General features: G+C 36.0%; 1 protein-coding gene across 4 annotated transcripts in view; it reads left to right on the forward strand.

Moving 5' to 3' along the window:
* The window catches only part of ADAM23 (ADAM metallopeptidase domain 23), a 152,338-nt gene that overhangs the window by 80,037 nt on the left and 52,852 nt on the right, over nt 1-19,449 (forward strand). For all 4 annotated transcript variants that reach the window (XM_070421954.1, XM_070421955.1, XM_070421952.1 and 1 more), the window contains exons 5-10: nt 2,691-2,773; nt 3,989-4,052; nt 9,289-9,361; nt 10,424-10,500; nt 12,457-12,522; nt 18,396-18,467. In XM_070421954.1, the coding sequence (XP_070278055.1) occupies nt 2,691-2,773; nt 3,989-4,052; nt 9,289-9,361; nt 10,424-10,500; nt 12,457-12,522; nt 18,396-18,467 (435 nt within the window). The remainder of the gene's footprint in view (nt 1-2,690; nt 2,774-3,988; nt 4,053-9,288; nt 9,362-10,423; nt 10,501-12,456; nt 12,523-18,395; nt 18,468-19,449) is intronic.

Here is a 19,449-nt window from a genome sequence, read left to right on the forward strand (position 1 = left end):
CTACATAATTAGATATTAACACTTTTTTGTGATGATAAATATCAGGGATTGGATGTTACCTCAAGTCTTGTTTGCGGTCCGAAAAATATGATGCTCCACGTTTAAATATACAGGGAACTAAAGCAGTTTCCTTCGGACAATACCCTGTTTTAATTAAAACAGGTAACAATGGTCTTTATACTGAGAGAGCTTCAACCTTCAGTTTCCAATGCAAGTTAAGTCTAAAAAAAGAACTTGGGAATATTTTCTGGGGAAAAATGGATATTTTTAGGAGTATCTGGAAAATACAGTTTTTCTTAGAAAGGTCAAGTAAATATGACAGTGTTTGCTATGCATTTCTAATAATCACCTGATTTAAGATAGCCTTTTGGTATGATACAAAGTGCTAAATAACCAGTTTGATGGAATTTGCAGTTACCTGTGACTGTTTTCAGAATCATGTGAAGAGTCTGAAGTTTAGTTATAGAGTCATGACCTGGATTTTGAAAGTGCTGAGATGTGTGATACCATTTGTCCTTATAAGTTCCAGAGTTGAATATGCAAATAGAATTTGACATATTATATACAAGTCAAAATTTATATACAAGATTGTTGTATGAGAACTGAAAAGCAACCTTTATAAAATATTATCAGGGTTATAATACCAAATTTAGACAACCAACATGGAAAATTTGTATTATCCTCTGAGGCTATTGTAGTACAGTATAATAAGCAGTGATCAGAATGATTATAAATCATCAATAAAAAGTCAAAGTATGTCCAGTATATTCTATGTAAGAAAATAAATAGGAAACTTCTGGTTAAACAATGTGACCTCAATGCTTATATTTATTCCCTTCTATAACCCACTCAAATAGCAGTTAAGAAGTAAAAAGGGCAAGCCAAGAGAAGAAACGCCAGCAGATGAGAGGTGTCCATAAAATTGTAAGAGAGAGAAAATGGATGAGGAGTAATTGTCCAAGGTTTGAGCTTTTCCTGCTGTCCCAAGTTCTTCTGGGCAAATCCAGAAGCCAGCAGCTCATGTCACTTCACCCAGAAAGGCTCAGGGATTGAAGGCACATGAAAACAGAAAGGTTGGTTAAAAGTCTGCCTGGAGTCTATTTAAATCCCTGATCTACTCCATACCTCATATAGCCAGGTAGCCATATCTTCTGTACTCTGGTAGACGAAGTCAGTTTTTAGAGAAATATGGGAAGGAGGGAATTATCAGAGAAATAGTAAAAGTCTCCCAGAACTGAAGTGCATGCATTTTCTCGATTAAAAGGTATAACAGATTGCCCAGCAAAATGAATAAGCAAAGACCCACACCAATGCATGTCATGAGATTTTATGAAAATGGGGATAACTAAAATTTCTTAATGTCTTCATGAAAAGGGAAAATAGATGTGATAGAAAATATCTATCATTAAAATTACATCCAACTCACAACAGGAACATAGAAGTTGTGAGACTATGCAAAATGCCAAGAGAAAATAATCTCTATTCTAGAATTCTCTACCCACCCAAATGATCACTCAAGTTTAAAGATAGAAAAAGAAATTTTCAATTGTGCAAGTTTTCTCATTAACTTTATCTTCCATGAACACTTTTTCAAGAAAGTAGCAGAGGATGTATGCCTCCAGAAAAGGGGAGGGTGAGATAATGAATGGAAAAGACATGGGGTATAGAAATCAATATAGCAGGGTTGAGGGAAGGGATCTCCCAGGGTGATGCTGCAGAGAAGTCCTGGTTGGCAGGTATGCACCAGGCCTAGTAGGAGGCCAAAGGGAAACCATAAGGGTGTCTCTAGGAACAAAATGGTTATGATAAATTACCGATATGTTTGATGATAGGAGGAGAGTTGTAGATAATATTTTAGATAGTGGGGCTATTAAATACATGGGAAAGTCAACAAACAAGAAAAGAAAGCAAATATTCTTAAAAAAATTTAAAATGGAGCAAAAAAGAATATGTAATCACAACTATGTACAATTTTTGCATAGTTGTAATAGAAACACTAAATACCAATTTAACCCAAAACTGGTGATGCGGATTGGAATGTACTAGTATTGAAAACAAGAGGGTTGTTAAGATTCTATATTAGGAAGATAATTCTAAAGTGAAATCAGGACAGAGGAGTAAAAATGTTCCATTCAGAAATACATAAGTAAACAGAAGAAGCAGTTAAAAATGATTGCTGTGGAGGTGGGGCGAGAGGGAGGAAGGAAATAGCTATATTAAAAAAATAGGCCTTGTAATTACTATTTGATGTTGACAACTAATTTGTATATTACTTCCAATTTTTAAAGCTAATTTTTAATAGTAGGAAAGGAATTAATGACGTTTTATGTAATTTTCCATAAGAAATGATTACAAATAACAACATTGGGGTCTGTCCTCAGTTAGGTAGAAGACCTTATTCCAAAACAGTTTCTGTTACGTATCTACTCCCTTCCATGCTTAAGAAAGCTATATAAGTTGTACCAGTGGTATTGGTGTCTTATTCCCACCAAGCCTTTTCTCCTTCATTAAATTTTATAGGCACATGCTTGTCATAGGGAAGTTGAAAAATTGCCTAGCGCTTTGAGATTTCATATTAACCAGGAAGAGGTTTTAGGACCTTCCTCACAGTTGTTTTTGCTTTATAGATGCGTCCCAAAGAGTGAATCATGATGCAGAAAACATAATTTCTCAAACCTTCTGTGTTGTAGGGTGGAGAGCACTGTTATTACCATGGGAGCATCCGAGGCGTCAAGGACTCCCGGGCAGCTCTGTCCACCTGCAATGGACTTCAGTACGTGAGACTCTCATTGGGACAATGGACTTGCTTCCATTCATTCATCCTTTCCATCTTTTCTTTCATAGATAAGTCTTGTAGTGCCTCTTCTGTGCCAGTCCTATGTCAGGGACTGGATATGGAGTGATGAACAAGGAGGGCGTAGTCTCTATTTTTTTCTTTTTTAATCTTTAATTTCTTTATTGATTAAGGTATTACTCTATTTTCTTAACACTTAGAGTTTGCAGGAGATTCTGAGGTTAAACAAATGATTACACAGATTAATATTTAATTTGCCTTTTTGGTAGGTACTGTGAAGGGGAAGGACAGGGACTTATAGGGTGACCTAACCTAGATCCAGGAATGTTTCCCAGAGGTGGATGCTGGGGGACATATCAGCTGGATCAGACCTAAGGATAACTAGGCGCTAGCCAGGTGAGGGGGGTGTGAAAGAGAGGAGCTCATGCATCAGCTTTGAGGCAGGCTTTAAAAAACACCTGTAGCTGCCTTTAGACCCGAACCCACACACGCCATGTAAAGATCTATTTGTGCTCATGTGAAGAAAAAGGATCTCAAAAATCTGATCTCTGCACATAACAAAAATTTCTGTATCTCCAAAAATTAAATGTGATTTTCAGCACAGAGGCATTCTGCTTAATGGAAATTCACAACATGCAAGCGTAAAGATCCTTCATTTGCCTCTTTCGAATCAGATGGCTTTAGATTATTGTTACACATGAAGAACCTGACTATTTTCTTATCAATGATATTGGATTTGCATAACAAGAAATTTGGACTAGTCGTGCATTATTCTGGAGAAACAACTCGTGATACTGGAACTGCATGAACAGTCCAATCCCAGATTAACCTTCTAATCTGTCCATTTAATTAAAAAAATTAATCATGTCATGTATAATTTGTCTGCTCTTGGTGTATACTTTTTACACCCTGTGTAGCCTAGATGCTGTCTAGTGTAGTGTGGGGACCACCATGGGGTTCTGTGCAAATATATAGTTTAGATTTGAGGCAGTATAAAGGTATTTATTTAGATATACTCTTTCTTTTTTTTCTTTTTTATCTTTAATTTCTTTATTGGTTAAGGTATTACAAGTGTGTCCTCATCCCCCCCATTATACTCTTTCTTTTTAAAGATGCAATATGCAGCTCCCCTGCTATTTCTTGCTGTTTGCTGTAATTGTTAATTTTCTCCTTGTGTGGTTTCTCACGCTGCAGTGGTATGTTTGAAGATAATACCTTTGTGTATATGATTGAACCACTGGAGCTGATTCATGATGAGGTAAGTCTGGCTGTGACATCAGTTTCCTTGTGATCTTTATTCTTTCAGCATCTTTGTCTTTGAGCAATAAAGAAACATAATGTAGATTTCACTGTGCATTTAAACATAGTACCTGTTTCAAACTTGGGGGGTGGGGGGAGGAGAGAGAGAGAGAGAAACAAACAAACATTGCTGTGACACATGCCCCAACTGGGATTGAACCCAAAACCTGGGTATATGCCTTGAGTGGTAATCAAACCCACCACCTTTTAGTGTATGGGACGACCTTCCAACCAACTGAGCCACACTGGCCAGGGCTAAACTAGCTTTTATTCTCACTCCTTCTTTAGATAATTGTACAACTATTAAGCATGTACTTAACTTTTGTGAGTCTGAGAATCTTCAGTGGGGAAATTTGTGGGTTGAACTATGATTATATTATATAATATTTAGGTTTCTTTAGAGGTAGGGGAGAAAATGCTTAGAGTCATTCACAGGCCATCAACTAGACAAAAAAATCACGAGGACATTATGCTAAGTGAAATAAATCAGGCAGACAAAGAGAGTACGGTATAATGTCACTTATCTGTAGGGCTCTAAAAAAACAACTCACAGAAATAGAAAACAGATTAGTGGTTACCAGAGGCCAATGGGGAAATGGGTGAAGATGGTCAAAAGGTACATTCTTCCAGTTAGAAGATTATTAAGTTCTGGGAATGTAATATACACCATGGTGACTATAGTTAACAATACTGTATTGTATATTTGACAGTTGCTAAGACAGTCGATCTTAGTTCTCATCACAAGAAAACATTTTGTATCATGTGAGGCGATGGCTGTTCACTAAACTTATTGTGAAGATCATTTTGCATTATCTACATATATCAAATCATTATGCTCTACACCTTAAACTTATACCATATTGTATGTCAATTATATCTCAATACACTCTAATAGTGTTGCTCACTAATAGCATGTAGCCAAATTTAAAATTTGGTATATGTTCATCAAATACTGTAATGAGAGTTACTACATGCTGGGCACTATTTTAGGTGCTGGGGATAAAATGGTGAACAAAATAGATATAGATCCTGGGCCTAATAGATCTTATAGTCTACGGGGGCAGATAGGAATAAACAGACTGGGTAATTAATTATGGTATATTAGACAGTGATATATACTAAGGGTTAAAAATGAAGCCAAATGGAGTTTAACCTTCACTTTAACTATCCAGGGAAGGGCACAATGGGATAGTAGTTTTGAATGAAGACCTTCTAGACATTAGGGAGCTGGAAGAACATTTCAGGAGAAGAGCCCATGCAAAGGCCCTGAGGCAGGACTGTTCCCAGTGTGTTGTAGGAAGTTAAAGGAACCCAGGTTGGAGAGGAGTTGAAAAGTGGGGGGGAATGGTAGCCAATGAAGGCACTGAGAAGTAACAGTAGGGATGTTATGTCAGTGAAAAGCACTGCTACTGGGAAAATATTGTGAGAGTGATAGGATCAGAATATTGCAATCATTTGATGGGGAGCAGAAAATGATTTTGATCTTCAGAGATTTCAAATGTAGAAAAAATAAATTTTGAAACAGGTAGCCTGGCTGGTGTGGCTCAGTGCTTGAGCATCGACCTATGAACTAGAGGAGGTCACAGCTCGATTCCCAGTCAGGGCACATGCCTGGGTTGTGGGCTGGATCCCCAGTAGGGGGAGTGCAGGAGACAGCTAATCAATGATTCTCTCTCATCATTGATGTTTCTATCTCTCTCTCCCACTCCCTTCCTCTCTGAAACCATAAAAATATATTTAAAAAAAGAAACAGGTAATAGTCATATATGTAGGCTATTGACAATAACAGTTGGACACATTTAATTTCTTTGTTGTGGCAATGTATGAATATCGGGTAAGTTTCAAATTTGAGACAGAAAAGTCACTAAATTTTAAATGGTAAATGTGTGAATAATCCTATATAATTTTTCAACTGGTAACTATAAAAATTAACAGATAATGAGACAACGCCACCTAGATAAAGACATTTTGATAAAGTAAAATGTTTGACCCGTACTACAGTGGTAGGTAGAAAGCCTGTATACTGTATAGCAAAATTATTTGACGAGTTCAGCAAAAAATTAACTTTGATTTCTGGCGTTAATTAATAGCCCTGTTACCACCCCCCCCCCCAAACAACCCACAAAAAAACAAAGCAAAACAAAATAAAGTAAAACCTACAGAACAAAACCAAACCAAAAAATAACAACTCCCTGCCCTGATCAGTGTGGCTCAGTTGGCTGGAGCGTCGTCCCATGCACCGAAAGATGGCGGGGATGGGGGTGAGGGGAATGTCCAGCTCCCATCAGGGCACATACCCAAGTTGTGGATTCGATCCCCTGTTGGGCCACTTGCAGAAGGCAATGCATTGATGTTTCTCTCTCACATCAATGTTTTTCTCTCTCTCCTTCTTCCTCTCTCTAAAATCTTTTACAACAGCAACTCCCTAAGCCTTAGAGTTTTGTTTTTTTTAAAGCCTTGAGATTATTTTTCAAGACATTCCTAATAGGGCAATTTTGTAGATTTGATGATTCACAAATGTATGTGACTGTATTAAGCCACAGGTGGGGCCCTTTCACTCCGTTAAATTGTTGCCTGTCATACAGTATTTAAGTGTATCTAACACACTTTGGATTTGGGCAGCTTCCTCTGACACACAAAAATGTGTTATATACTAAACTATTGAAGAGATTTATAAATATAAGCTGCTATTATCCTAGTGTTCATAGCCAGTGGTTCTCAACCTTGGCTGCATATTAGAATCACCTGGGAATCTTTTTAAAATCCTGATTTCTGGGCCTCATCCCCCAGAAATTCTGTTCCTTTGTTATGGGGTGGGGCCACAACATTAGTAACAAAGAAACAATTTCCGGAGGATGAGGCCCAGAAATCAGTATTTTAAAAAGATTCCCAGGTGATTCTAATGTGCAGCCAAGGTTGAGAACCACTGTTCATAGCATTGACTTTGCATTGCTATGCCCATCACCCTATTCTTCCAGGATTGCTTGTTACATGCTTAGTGCTATTTCCTTTTTGCCTCCTTTCTTACTGCCTACCTTTTCTTCCCACTTTTATTTTTACTTTTTTCGATTACAGTTGACATTCAATATTATATTAGTTTCAGGTGCATAATGGTGAGACTTATATAACATATGAAGTGGTCCCCCTGATAACATTTAGTACCCACCTGGCACCATACATAGCTATTACGATATTATTGACTCTATTCCATGTGCTGTACTTTACATCCCCATGGACTATCCTGTAACTACCAGTTTGTACTTCTTAATCCCTGTCCCTTTTCCACCCACCCCCAACCCCCCTCCCATTGGGCCACCATCAGTCTGTTCTCTGTATCTATGAGTCTGTTTTCTGTTTTGTTTGTTCATGTATTTTGGTTTTTAGTTTCCACATATAAGTGAAATCATATGGTAGTTGTCTTTCTCTGTTGGACTTATTTCACTTCATGTAACAATTTGTCCTTATTTTCACCACCAGTGGAGGGAAAGGAACAATACTTGAAACTTTAAATTAGTCAGTTTTAAAATTGTGTTGCTAAACTAGTTGTGAGTGTCATTATTCTAGGCATTTTTTTCACCTCTTCTGGAATTAAGAGTTTACTATACTCAAATTTAGATTTTTTTGATATTTTGTTTATTCTTATTAATTTTAGTCTACTTTATAATGACTCAAATATTAAGGATAGGATGCTTCTAATGAGAATTTGTTATCTGTTAAGCAGTAAATGGATAGTAAAACTCTTAATTATTGTAAGTCTTTTATGTAATCTATTAAGAACACTTTTTAAAAAACCAACTTTCTAATTATAAGACTGATACATTATAGGAAATTCAGAAAAGCAAAAATAAACAAAAACTTTACAAAACATTAATTACATATCATCCCATCCCCCAGAAATAACTTCTCTTCACTTTTCAGTGAATTTCTTTCCATTTTCCAAGATTTGTCCTCACATACTTAAAAATAAATTGGATCATTATTTTGTAATATAATTTTAATTCAGTAATGTATCTCTCTGATCTTCCATATTTTTATTTGTAAAACGGGGATGAAATATGCACTGTATGGAGTTCTTGTGAGAATTAAATTGTGTAATGTGTTCATTAACAGTGCCTGGCACATACAATGCACCCAGTAATGGAAGCTAATAGTAATAATAATCATGGAAATAAGCCATTTCTAGAAGTGTAATTTCTAGGGGAAAGGATATTAATGTTTTCAAGGCTGTTGATAGAATTGCTAAATTTCTTTTTGAACTATGCTTCCAATTTTCTCCTACCAGCAGTGTATAAGAGTACTTTTTGCCTTGTAGCTATAATTAACTTTGGTTATCATAATCTTTAAACCTTTGCCAACTTGAAGGCACAAATTTGTATATCTTTAAATTTTTTTTCATTTTGAAGAAATACTAAAGAATTCATCTTTTTTTTCATATATGCATTGGCTGTTTGTGTTTCTTTCTTGTGAATATCCTATTCATGTCTTCGGAGAAAGTTCAGACTTAAGAGTAACTAATAAAACTATTGCTTTTATCTAAGCTGGAACAATTGGATGATACCCTATTTTAAGTTTCAATACAACATATATTTTTCATTCTTTAAGTATATATATATATACTTTCAGAGAGGAAGGGAGAGAGAGAGATAGAAACAAAAGTGGTGAGAGAGAGGCCGAAACCGGTTTGGCTCAGTGGATAGAGCATCGGCCTGTGGACTGAAAGGTCCCAGGTTCGATTCCGGTCAAGGGCATGTACCTAGGTTGCGGGCACATCCCCAGTAGTAGATGTGCAGGAGGCAGCTGATCGATGTTTCTCTCTCATCGATGTTTCTAACTCTCTATCTCTCTCCCTTCCTCTCTGTAAAAAATCAATAAAAAATATATTAAAAAAAAAAAGTGGTGAGAGAAAATCATCAATTAGCTGCCTCCTGCATGCCCCACACTGGGGATCGAGCTGACAACCTGGAATCGAACACAAGGGCCCTGACTGGGAATCGAACCATGACCTCCTGGTTTATGGGTCGACGCTCAACCACTGAGCCATGTTGGCCAGGCTATACTTTTCATTCTTGATAGCTAAATCATTAGCATATAAATGTCCCAATTTTAGGAAGGATATTAAGGGAAGTTCTAATACTATTCTGTAGAGGTATAATCACATCTTGCTTTTCAATTGTCTGCAATTGTTTTTGTTTCAGAAAAGCACAGGTCGACCACATATAATCCAGAAAACCTTGGCGGGACAATATTCTAAGCAAATGAAGAATCTCAGTAAGTTTTAATTCAAGTAGCCATTCTATTTTGTGTGATAGGAACTAGAACTTGGTGGAACTAGGTAGACAGGCAGGCTTGCTGGGAGGCAGAGCTGACTTGAGATCTGGAGTGAGCAGTGTGGTGGGCTGTGGAGAGAACGGTGGCTTTCATGTAATGAGAGGTGGATAGTTGTTTTCGATGGAGAGACTGAAAAATGAAGCCTGGGAATAAAGTGGTGTTAGGAACCAGAGAGTAAGGCCAAATTTAAGAGTGATTTACAGTGAGGTTCATGCTTAAATTTCCCTGGCAGTTTACTGCTCTTCAGCGAACTTGCATTGTCTCTCTTTTATGTCTCTCTCTGAGGCATCTTAAGCATGCTGATTTGCAAAAGCTTCTTTTGGATTATTGCAGTACGTGATGTTACTACTTCTGTATCCTGATGCCAAAAGTCTTTAATAATTTATGCAAAAGCTTATGACATACATTATTATTATTATTTAATCCTCACCCAAGGATATGTTTTTTAATTGATTTGAGAGAGAGAGAGAGAGAGAGAGAGGATACCATCAATGTGAGAGAAAAACTTCGATGCATTGCTTCCCGTATGCTCCCTGACTGGGAATCGAACTCTCAACTTTTTGGTGTATGGGACAATGCTCCAACTGACTGAGCCACCCAGCAAGGACATGGCATACATTATTTTTAATTCTAAAATGAATTATATACTTAATATATACTAAACTGTAGAATACTCTTAAGCTTTCAGAAATTGAAGGTCAGGTGGTTGTAGGTCAAATATGCATATTCTAATGAGTCTTGAAAAACTCATGTTATTGGTGATATTTGGAAGAAAATTATGTTTGAATTACATTATGATTTATTAATTACAAATTGAAATATATTTGTGACTGAGAATATCAAGTGTTTATTGATCGGCATGCATTTTCCACCTTCATTTTGATTTTAGATGAAATTGCTCTCCAGACTGCTTTACCTTCATATAATATTTGAAAAACATACTCTCATTGAAGTACAGTCAAGCATAAGTTCTGGTATTCCTTTTTTTTATTTTTTATTCAGGTGTGGAAAGCAGTGATCAGTGGCCCTTTCTATCTGAATTACAGTGGTTGAAAAGGAGAAGGAAGAGAGCAGTGAATGTGAGTGTGGCATTAAGCCACAGGTGGGGCCATTTGACTCCTTTATATTGTTGCCTGTCATCATACAGTATTTCAGTGTACCTAACACACTTGCGATTTGGGCAGCTTCCTCTGACACACAAAAACAACAAGCCCAAACCCTCCCAAACCCCTATAAGTTGAGTCTATAGTCATATTGCTTTTTATTCATCTTTCCCTATCTATCTATCTATCTATCTATCTATCTATCTATCTATCTATCTAGAGAACTATGCTAATTAACCGGGACGCTGTAACAGGTCGACTGGACAGGAGGAGGTTGTGCATGCAGCGTTGGGGGCAGGGCGGCAGGGGCCTGTGCCTGCGCTGGGGGAGGGCCTGATCACCAACGGCTACGGCTGCTTCATGGGCCGGAGAGCAAGGCAGGGCCGGACCAGCGATTGGAGGGTGGGCGGCGCTGTGTGATTTCCAATCGCTCGCTGGACTCCTAGTTAACAATAATAAACTGATTCCAGTGTTCTGTGAGCCCTAGTGGTCACATAAGGAATGTGTTATTTTTGCTCTGTTTTTAAATGAAAATTGCAGTGCATTTTTTTTCTATTGAAAATATAGCTGACTTTTAAAAATATGTCTTGTATAGCATCACATAAAACATTTCTGTTAACAAGAAAAATAGGGGAAGGAGTTAGGTTTTTAAATGTTGGCTAATCATGCTTATTTTTATTTCTTTCAAATTAAAAACTCTGTTATACCAAACTTTGAAGCTGGATGTGTTTTTCTGAACAGAATGAATCTACTTGACCATTAGTATTATGATAGTTGCTAAATAAGAATCGTGTAATTATATAATCAACAATTGTCTTTTGGCTCCCATGTATTGATACTTGTATAGGGGCTTTGTAACTGAAATTATGTTCCTGGTCTTTTTCATAATAGATTAGGAAGCTGTAATGATCGGGACTGTCTCGTAATTACATGGTGAATGCTATGTAACCGAGAATTAATTCCACAGCATATAGATTACATGGTAATTTACTAGATAACTTAATAAGTAATTATGCTGGAAATTGTACATTTTAGATAAGGTTTTGGTGAATGTATTTTTGTGTGTGAAAAAATTAGACCTCCAGCCATCAAAAACTTAGTTGTAGGTGAAATCCTCCTCTTTTTTGTGGTCCTATTTTTGTATTATGGTGATTATGGATACAGGTGTGTTTTTTTTCTCTTTTTTTTCAAATTAGAGATATGTTTTTGCTTACTCTTAAAGATGTGGTTGGTAATAATAAGTTTTACATAGGCTAATGACATTTCACTAAAGTCCACCCCTACCAAATGTAAAATGACCAGTGACCTTGTAGTTTTCTACTGTGAAAAAGAAGTCCAACATAATGGCTAACATATTTAGCCCTTGCTCTGAATGGATTATCTAGTAATAATAAAAATCTGGAAGAATTTAGAATATTGTAATTATTAGTATTTGTTCCTGTGAGAAGTTGTGTGTTTAAGAATTAGTACATTATTATTAGAATTTCACTCCCCTGAGTTAAGGTTTCTGTTTTAGTACATTGGTACCTTTTTTCAATGAGCTCTACGATTCTTGGATAGGTTTTCCTTGAACTTTTAATAGATGTGAATTTTTATCACATCTTAATTGAGATTATTTACTTTTACAGAATTATGCTGTATATTTTTCTCAAGGATATTTTTACATATAAAATAATATAAAAACAACATGGGGCTCTGTTCTCTGTCTTAATGAGCACTTTAATAATAGTTAAATATTGTTCTTTTCTGAATATTTGAATGTTCACTCACACCTTATGGTCACTTTTTTTCTATTTTTCTGAGCAAATTTCTTCAAGGGTGTTTATAAAATAGGCAGCAAAGAGTTCTGAAATTCAAAATCAATCTACAACTAAGCAGTCATCCTCAGAAAAGGTGCTATTATCTCTGACCATACATTTTTATATTCCACAGCCATCTCGTGGTGTGTTTGAAGAAATGAAATATTTGGAACTTATGATTGTTAATGATCACAAAACGGTAAGAGTATAGAACCAATGGGTTTTGAACCCAACAGCTTATTTGAGAAAGAGTACACTTCACTTTATATTCAATTATTATTTGTTACTTTTTTAAAGCAAGATACTTAGATGTTTTATTTTTTGGAAATATTAAACGATTTCATTTATTTTATGGTGTTTGGGAACACTGGGTTTTATAGAAATTTCCGAAGTCTCAACTTTCTCTGTTTAATAATGATTGTAATGGATGGATTTAACTGTGTGGCATTTTTCACTTATCTTCATTTAAAATTCTTATTCTCTCCTTTTCTCCATCTATGTATGTGGTCACTGCTTTCTAATTTTATTCCATGTCTTTGCTCTGCTAGCATGTTATTTTTCCTTACTAATTAGTATTTTTTGTTGCAGATATAATGATAGGAGATAAACATATGTAATAAAGATATACCCAAAGAGACTATCTTTAACTGATTATTTAAATACTAGAAAGATGAAGGTCAAAGTAAAATGTGATTCGATGTGGTTTTAAGTAACACCTAAAAGATATATGAAAAGATACATGAAAAAAGATATATAAAGGTAGTTATTACTCTCTATTGACTTCTCACCAAGATAAAGTAGAAACTTTCTTAACCATATTCTACTTCTCCATTTCTCTCTCTCTTACCTTCACACAAGAATATGTTTTTCATTGATTCTAGAGAGAGAGAAGAAGGGGAGAGAGAGAGAGAGAGAGAGAGAGAGAGAGAGAGAGAGAGAGAAACATCGATGTGAGAGAAAAACACGGATCGGTTGCCTGCCATACTCTCCCCAAACAAGATCGAACCTGAAGCCTGGAAAGGTGCTCTGACTGGGAATCGAATCCAAGACCCAATGGTATGGGACGATGCTCTAACCAACTGAGCCACACTGGACAGGGCTTAACCATTTCTCTTATAAAATATCTTGGCTGAAGCTTAGAGCAGTGATCACTAGGCTATTTGTTAGTATACCCAATAATTTTGGCATGTTGGTAAATGTTTAACACCTGGCTCTTTGGGAAAAAAAAAGCCTGATTTAAAAAACTGAACTAGAATAATTTACATCTGTTTTTCAATATCTGGAGATTTGCTATTGAGTTTTGGAATAATGATCCCACTAAGAGCACTCATCTTATAATCTTTGTGCTAGATGAGGCAGCACAGTTATGTTGATACCTGTCACCCTTAGGTTGAAAATCAAGCTCTAATTTTTTTAGAAAACAAACTTCTTAAGGATTGTATTTGTTTATGAAGAAAAGGCAAATTTGGCACTTTAAATGTTAATTATTTTCAGTAATCAGAACATGTGAAAGTAAGTTTTATCATAAATGGAGACTGAACATTTTTCTTAGTATATGAAATTAGTTCTCATTCATGCAAGGAAATAGAAATATTGCGCTACATTTACATTCAAGGTTACTTTTTTAATGCAGAGTAACCTAATATTGGCTTCCTGAAAAAAAAATGCCCATATCTTATTTTGAACAAGCATCATATCAGTGGATTTCATTAGACAAAAAAAAAAAAAAAAAAAATCCCTCAATTTTGTAGAAGCATCTTAGTAGCTGGCTGGTGGAACCTAATTTGTGAGCCAATTATAGCCTTGATAAGGGTCGGCAAACATTTCTTTGAGCCAGTAATCTAAACATAAATATTAAAAACCATATTCTAATTGAAAAATGGTTGAAATACTTTAAAGTGCATGAAAAATGTTTTGCTTACACTTATTGCTCTATTCTTATGTGTACATCAGTAAGTGAAAATGTAATAGCTCAAATATTTTTCAATTTAAACCTCATTTAGTTTTTCTTATTTAAAAGCTATTATGTTATTTATTTATTTTATTTTTATTTTTAAATTACAGTTTACATTCAATATTATTCTCTATTAGTTTTAGATGTAAAACAGAGTGAAAAACCACTATATTTTATAGGTACCTAATAAATTAAGAGTTCTTATTAATAATCATGATTTATTAGGAATATACATAAACTCTTTTATAAGAATTATTAACTGAACAAGTTTATTTCCTATCTCAATCCAGACTACCCGTTGAATTCCAGTTGTGTGATCATGGCTATTTTTATTTGTCCTCTCTGAGCCTCACTTTCCACATTTATAAAATGGGGATAATAAAATCCACCTCATAGAGTTGTGAGGAACAAATATTTCTTGTAGGAGAAAGACTTACCATAGATCCTAGTACATGCTAGGTGGTTAATTAACTGGAAGTTCAAGTGAACAAACCCTAGAGCTCACTGTGTCCTTATCTTACTTGCCCACTCTCTCAGCAGCACTGGACACAATTGATTATTCTCTCCTGTTTGAAACATTTTCTTCATCTCTAAGCTTCTGTGACACAACGGCTCTCCCACTTCACCAGTCATTTCTTCTTAGTCTCTTACATCTGACCTCTGGAATTATAAGAATGCCCTAAAGCTTGGCTTGGGGCTCTCTTTTCTTTTGATAACTCTCCCCCAAAATGACCACTTCCAGTCTCAAGTCTTCAAATAATATCATGACTTAAATTCATCACTCTTTATACCTCTTAGTTTCTGAGGTCCATAGTTACATATTCAACTGCTTACTTGACATCTGTACTTCAATATTGAATAGGCATCTCACTTTAACATTTCTAAATCAGAACCCTTGGTTCCTGGGTCCTAAACATTTTTTTTTAAAATATATTTTTTATTGTTGATAGTATTACAGATATCTCCCATTTCCCTCCCCTTTACCCCCTCCTCCCAACCCCTACTCTCCCCCCCTTCCAGGTCTTCACTACCCTATTTCCCATGTCCATGCACTATGCATATAAGTATATAAGTTCTTATAATTGAGGTCCTTGAGTTTAAAGTGAGGTCCTTAACTTCTTTTCTCTTAGTGTCTCTCATTATTTTAGATGGCACTACCATCCCCCCAGCTATTCAAGTTCAAAACCTAGGAGACATCTTTTTATTCTCTTTTCTCACCTTTCACAGTCTCTATAAATGTCCAGCCTTTGTTATCTGTTACCTGGACTATTGTAATAATTTCTCAACAGGTCTCTGTTTCCATTTTTGAACTTATCTAATTCACTCAACTCATAGCAAGCAGAGTGATCTTTCTAAAAGGAAAATCAGAGACTTGAAAATTACAAACATGAAATAAATGAAAGTCTCATCACATTTTGATAGACTTAAAAAGACTTTTATTTTACAACTTGCGTGTCATATTCCTCTTGACCATTATACTATAAAAAGAGGTTTCCAAAAAGGACAAATTAATATTCAGAAGGAAAATAAAATGTACCTTAATAGGTGTGTAACACCATTGCATAGAGGAGGTGTCAGCTAGTATTTTTCCTTCTTGTGACGTGTGCTTCCTAATGCCAAAGATTTTTGTTAAAGTTTACGATTCAGTGGTATTTAGTACCTTTACTAAGTGGTGAACCATTGCCTCTATCTAATTCCAAACATTTTCATCACCCCAAAGAGACTTTTGCTTTTTACTTTTAAAGATAGGCCACAAGCCCTGACCGGTTTGGCTCAGTGGATGGAGCGTGGGCCTGCGGACTGAAAGGTCCCAGGTTCGATTCCACTCAAGGGCATGTACCTGGGTTGCGGGCACGTCCCCGTTGGGGGGTGTGCAGGAGGCAGCTGATCGATATTTTTCTCTCATCGATGTTTCTAACTCTCTATCCCTCTCCCTTCCTCTCTGTAAAAAATCGATAAAATATATTTTTAAAAAAGGTAGGCAACAAGTATCACATGATCTTACTCAAATGTGGAATCTAATAAACAAAATAAAATGATGAACAAAATAGGCCCAGAGACATAGAAGCATGGAACAGACTGATGAATCTCAGAGGGAAGGTGGGGTGGGGGAGGGGGGGAGGAATGGGGGGGTGAGAATAGACCAATCAAAGAACTTGTACACATATATGCATAATCCATGGATACAGACAGTAGGGTAGTGGAGGCCTGGGGTAGAGGGGAAAGGGTCTATAATGGGTCAATGGGAAAAAATGGGGGACATATGTAGTACTTTCAACAATAAAGGTGCTTTTTTTAAAAATAGGCAACTTAAAATGCTGAGCTACTTATAGCAACTTCTTTATGCTCCATTTATTAAAAAAAAACACACAAAAACCTGTTAAAATGTCCTGTGTCTTCACACGGTGGAAGGGACTAGGGATCTCCCTGGACCATCTTTTATAGAGACATTAATCTTATTCATGAGGGCTCTACCCTCATGACCTAAGTACTTCCAAAGGTTCCACCTCCTAATACCATCATTTTGGGGGTTTGGATTTCAACATATGAATTTTGGGGTAGATGCAAATATTCACACCAAAGCAAATATTGTAAATATAATCATTATAAAATTAATGAATGCTACTAGCAACAAACACAATACTAATTTATTGAACATTTATCATGGGCTGATTAGTGTGCTTACTATTATCAAAAATAAATATCAGAATGTAAGCATTAAGATATATATTCTTTGTTTAAAAAATATAGTAACAGAGTTAGTTTATAATGTGAAAGTGGAAAAGGAGAAAAAAAAGCGTATCATGGTTTTCCAATGTGGAAATATTTTTAATCTTTACGAAGGGTGCATTATTTTAATAATTACATAATTGAAGCACCTTTTTAAAACTTATGGTGCAAATTTGATTTGGTAGTTTGGGAACTTTGTTTGTTTGTTTGTTTGTTTGTTTTGCTCAGTAGAGTTCATAACCCCCCTGGGTATACTTTTGTTTTTAAATATCCTCTCTAAGACATTCTAAGCAAAGTACTCCTTGCTAAAACTGTAGCCCTTCAGATATTGCTTCACAATTATTCTATTAATTTATTTTTTCTTAAATGATCATGAGCTATCGTCACATTTCACTTTTACTTTATGTCTCTTCTTGTTCTAACTTTGAGCAGTCAAAAGCAAAAGGCTTCATTTGGAGGAGGCATTCTTCTGAAAGAATATACTAGAATGTATGACAGATACATTCCATATCATGGACAATATTTAAAGTGCTACCTAAGAAATTTTCTTGATCTGTGTATGGCCCTTGAGTTTAAAGTGAGGAGGGTGTCCAATTGGGACTAAATTTATTGGTGTAAGCCCTTTATAAGCTGGGAAGGTTGTTTCATTGAAAATGAAAGGGTTGTATTTATAGACATTAAGACTGAAATAACTTCCTTCTCAGGAGTAAAGCTTCTCACACATATTTCTGTCGGCCCTCTGTGTTACCTGGAATATCCTGGATGTTTTAGATCATCAGAGTTTCGCTGCCTAACACAGAAATAAATAAGAACACCACCATACCCACTAAATTCTTTAATTTTAATCCCCAATTTCTACTGCTGCTATGAGATTCCTGCTTTTATAGAATTTTTATATTTACCATTAAATTATGATTTGGTTCATTTTGTTCATTGGATGCCACATGTAAGTGAAATCATATGGTACTTGTCTTTCTCTGACTGGCTTATTTCACTTAGCATAATGCTGTCCAGGTCCATCCATGTTGTTCCAAAGAGCAGTGATGGACTCATAGATAGAGAGCAGTCTGACCACTGTTGGAGGGGAGGGTGGCGCTGGGGAGGAGGGAGAGGGGTTAAGCAAAAGAGGGGAAAAATGAGAAAAACTCATGGACACGAACAACAGTGTGGTGATTGCCAGGGGTGGGAGGTGGAGGAAAGTAGAGGAGGGTATCAGGGGAATAAATGGTGATGGGTGGAAATTTGACTCGGGGTCAAATACAGTGTACAAATGATGTGTTGCCTGAAACCTGTATAATTGTGTTAACCAGTGTCCCCCCAATCAATTCAATAAAAAGAAAAAAAATTATGATTTGGCATTGACTGGTATATCTTTTTTTCCTCTCCAGTATAAGAAGTATCGCTCTTCTCATGCACACACCAACAACTTTGCAAAGTCTGTGGTCAACCTCGTAGATTCCGTAAGTATCCCCGTTTTCTCGAACCTCTGTTTCCAAGGCGAAATGCTTTATCTCTCAATGTGCTTACTTGTTACTTTAGTTCTTGCTTGAGCAAAAGTGAAAATGCCATCCTTAAGTTCATCTGGCTGAGGAATTATAGAGTGGTCTGCTTCACAAAGAGTAGTGTTGTCAGAGTTTCAGGGGACTGTTGAGTTATTCATGGAATTCCAAAAATCCATGAGAGTTGCTTCTAAGTGTTGTCTGGACCTCATTGTCTCCAGAGCTTAAGGAGGACAGAAATCCTGGAGAAAATTAGCTACCAAGAAGAGTGTCAATTCAACCTGACAAAGGAGACTTTGTCCGTAATGATCAATTGAGCTTATTGACTTAAACATATCGCAGAAGCACACTAATAGATTGAGGTGGACCATGTTTGAAGGGTATAGGAAATACAAAAATAATTTTTTTAAAAGAACTCAAATTTATCTTCTTACTGTTCCCCTTAGTAGAATGCTTCAGACTTCATTTCCAGGTGACAGAATTAAGTGTGTCCCCACACAAAACTAATTTGAAACAGTAAAATACATATCTCCTTACAAAGACCTCGAACTAAAAACTTTTATGTTGATAATTTTTTCCTCTTATTTTGTAAATTACAGGGAATGATGGTTAAGATTTTCTTGCTTTTTCCTGTTAGGTAGGCACTCCGTAGATGTGAATATTATTCATTGTGTTCCAATAAATTGCTCATTAGACTAGTCATCAATTAAAGATAGCATACTACTTTGTGTATTCCAATGTTAAGTGCTAGTTTGTTCAGCTAAATATATTTTAATCTGATATTTATTGTTATGTTCCCTCTTAACTAGGGGGGAAAAAAACCTTTTTATAAATTGCCGAATACTTAAATGATACTTATTTTCTCCAAAGAACTGCCTTCTTTTCTGCCCTTTAAACAGTCCAAAAACCCCCAACCCTATAAAGACTCATAGCCTAGAATGCC

This window comes from Myotis yumanensis, unplaced genomic scaffold, assembly GCF_028538775.1.
Source record: "Myotis yumanensis isolate MYYU_CA2020_CCGP unplaced genomic scaffold, mMyoYum1.0.hap1 SCAF_8, whole genome shotgun sequence".
In the NCBI taxonomy this organism is placed as follows: domain Eukaryota; kingdom Metazoa; phylum Chordata; class Mammalia; order Chiroptera; family Vespertilionidae; genus Myotis; species Myotis yumanensis.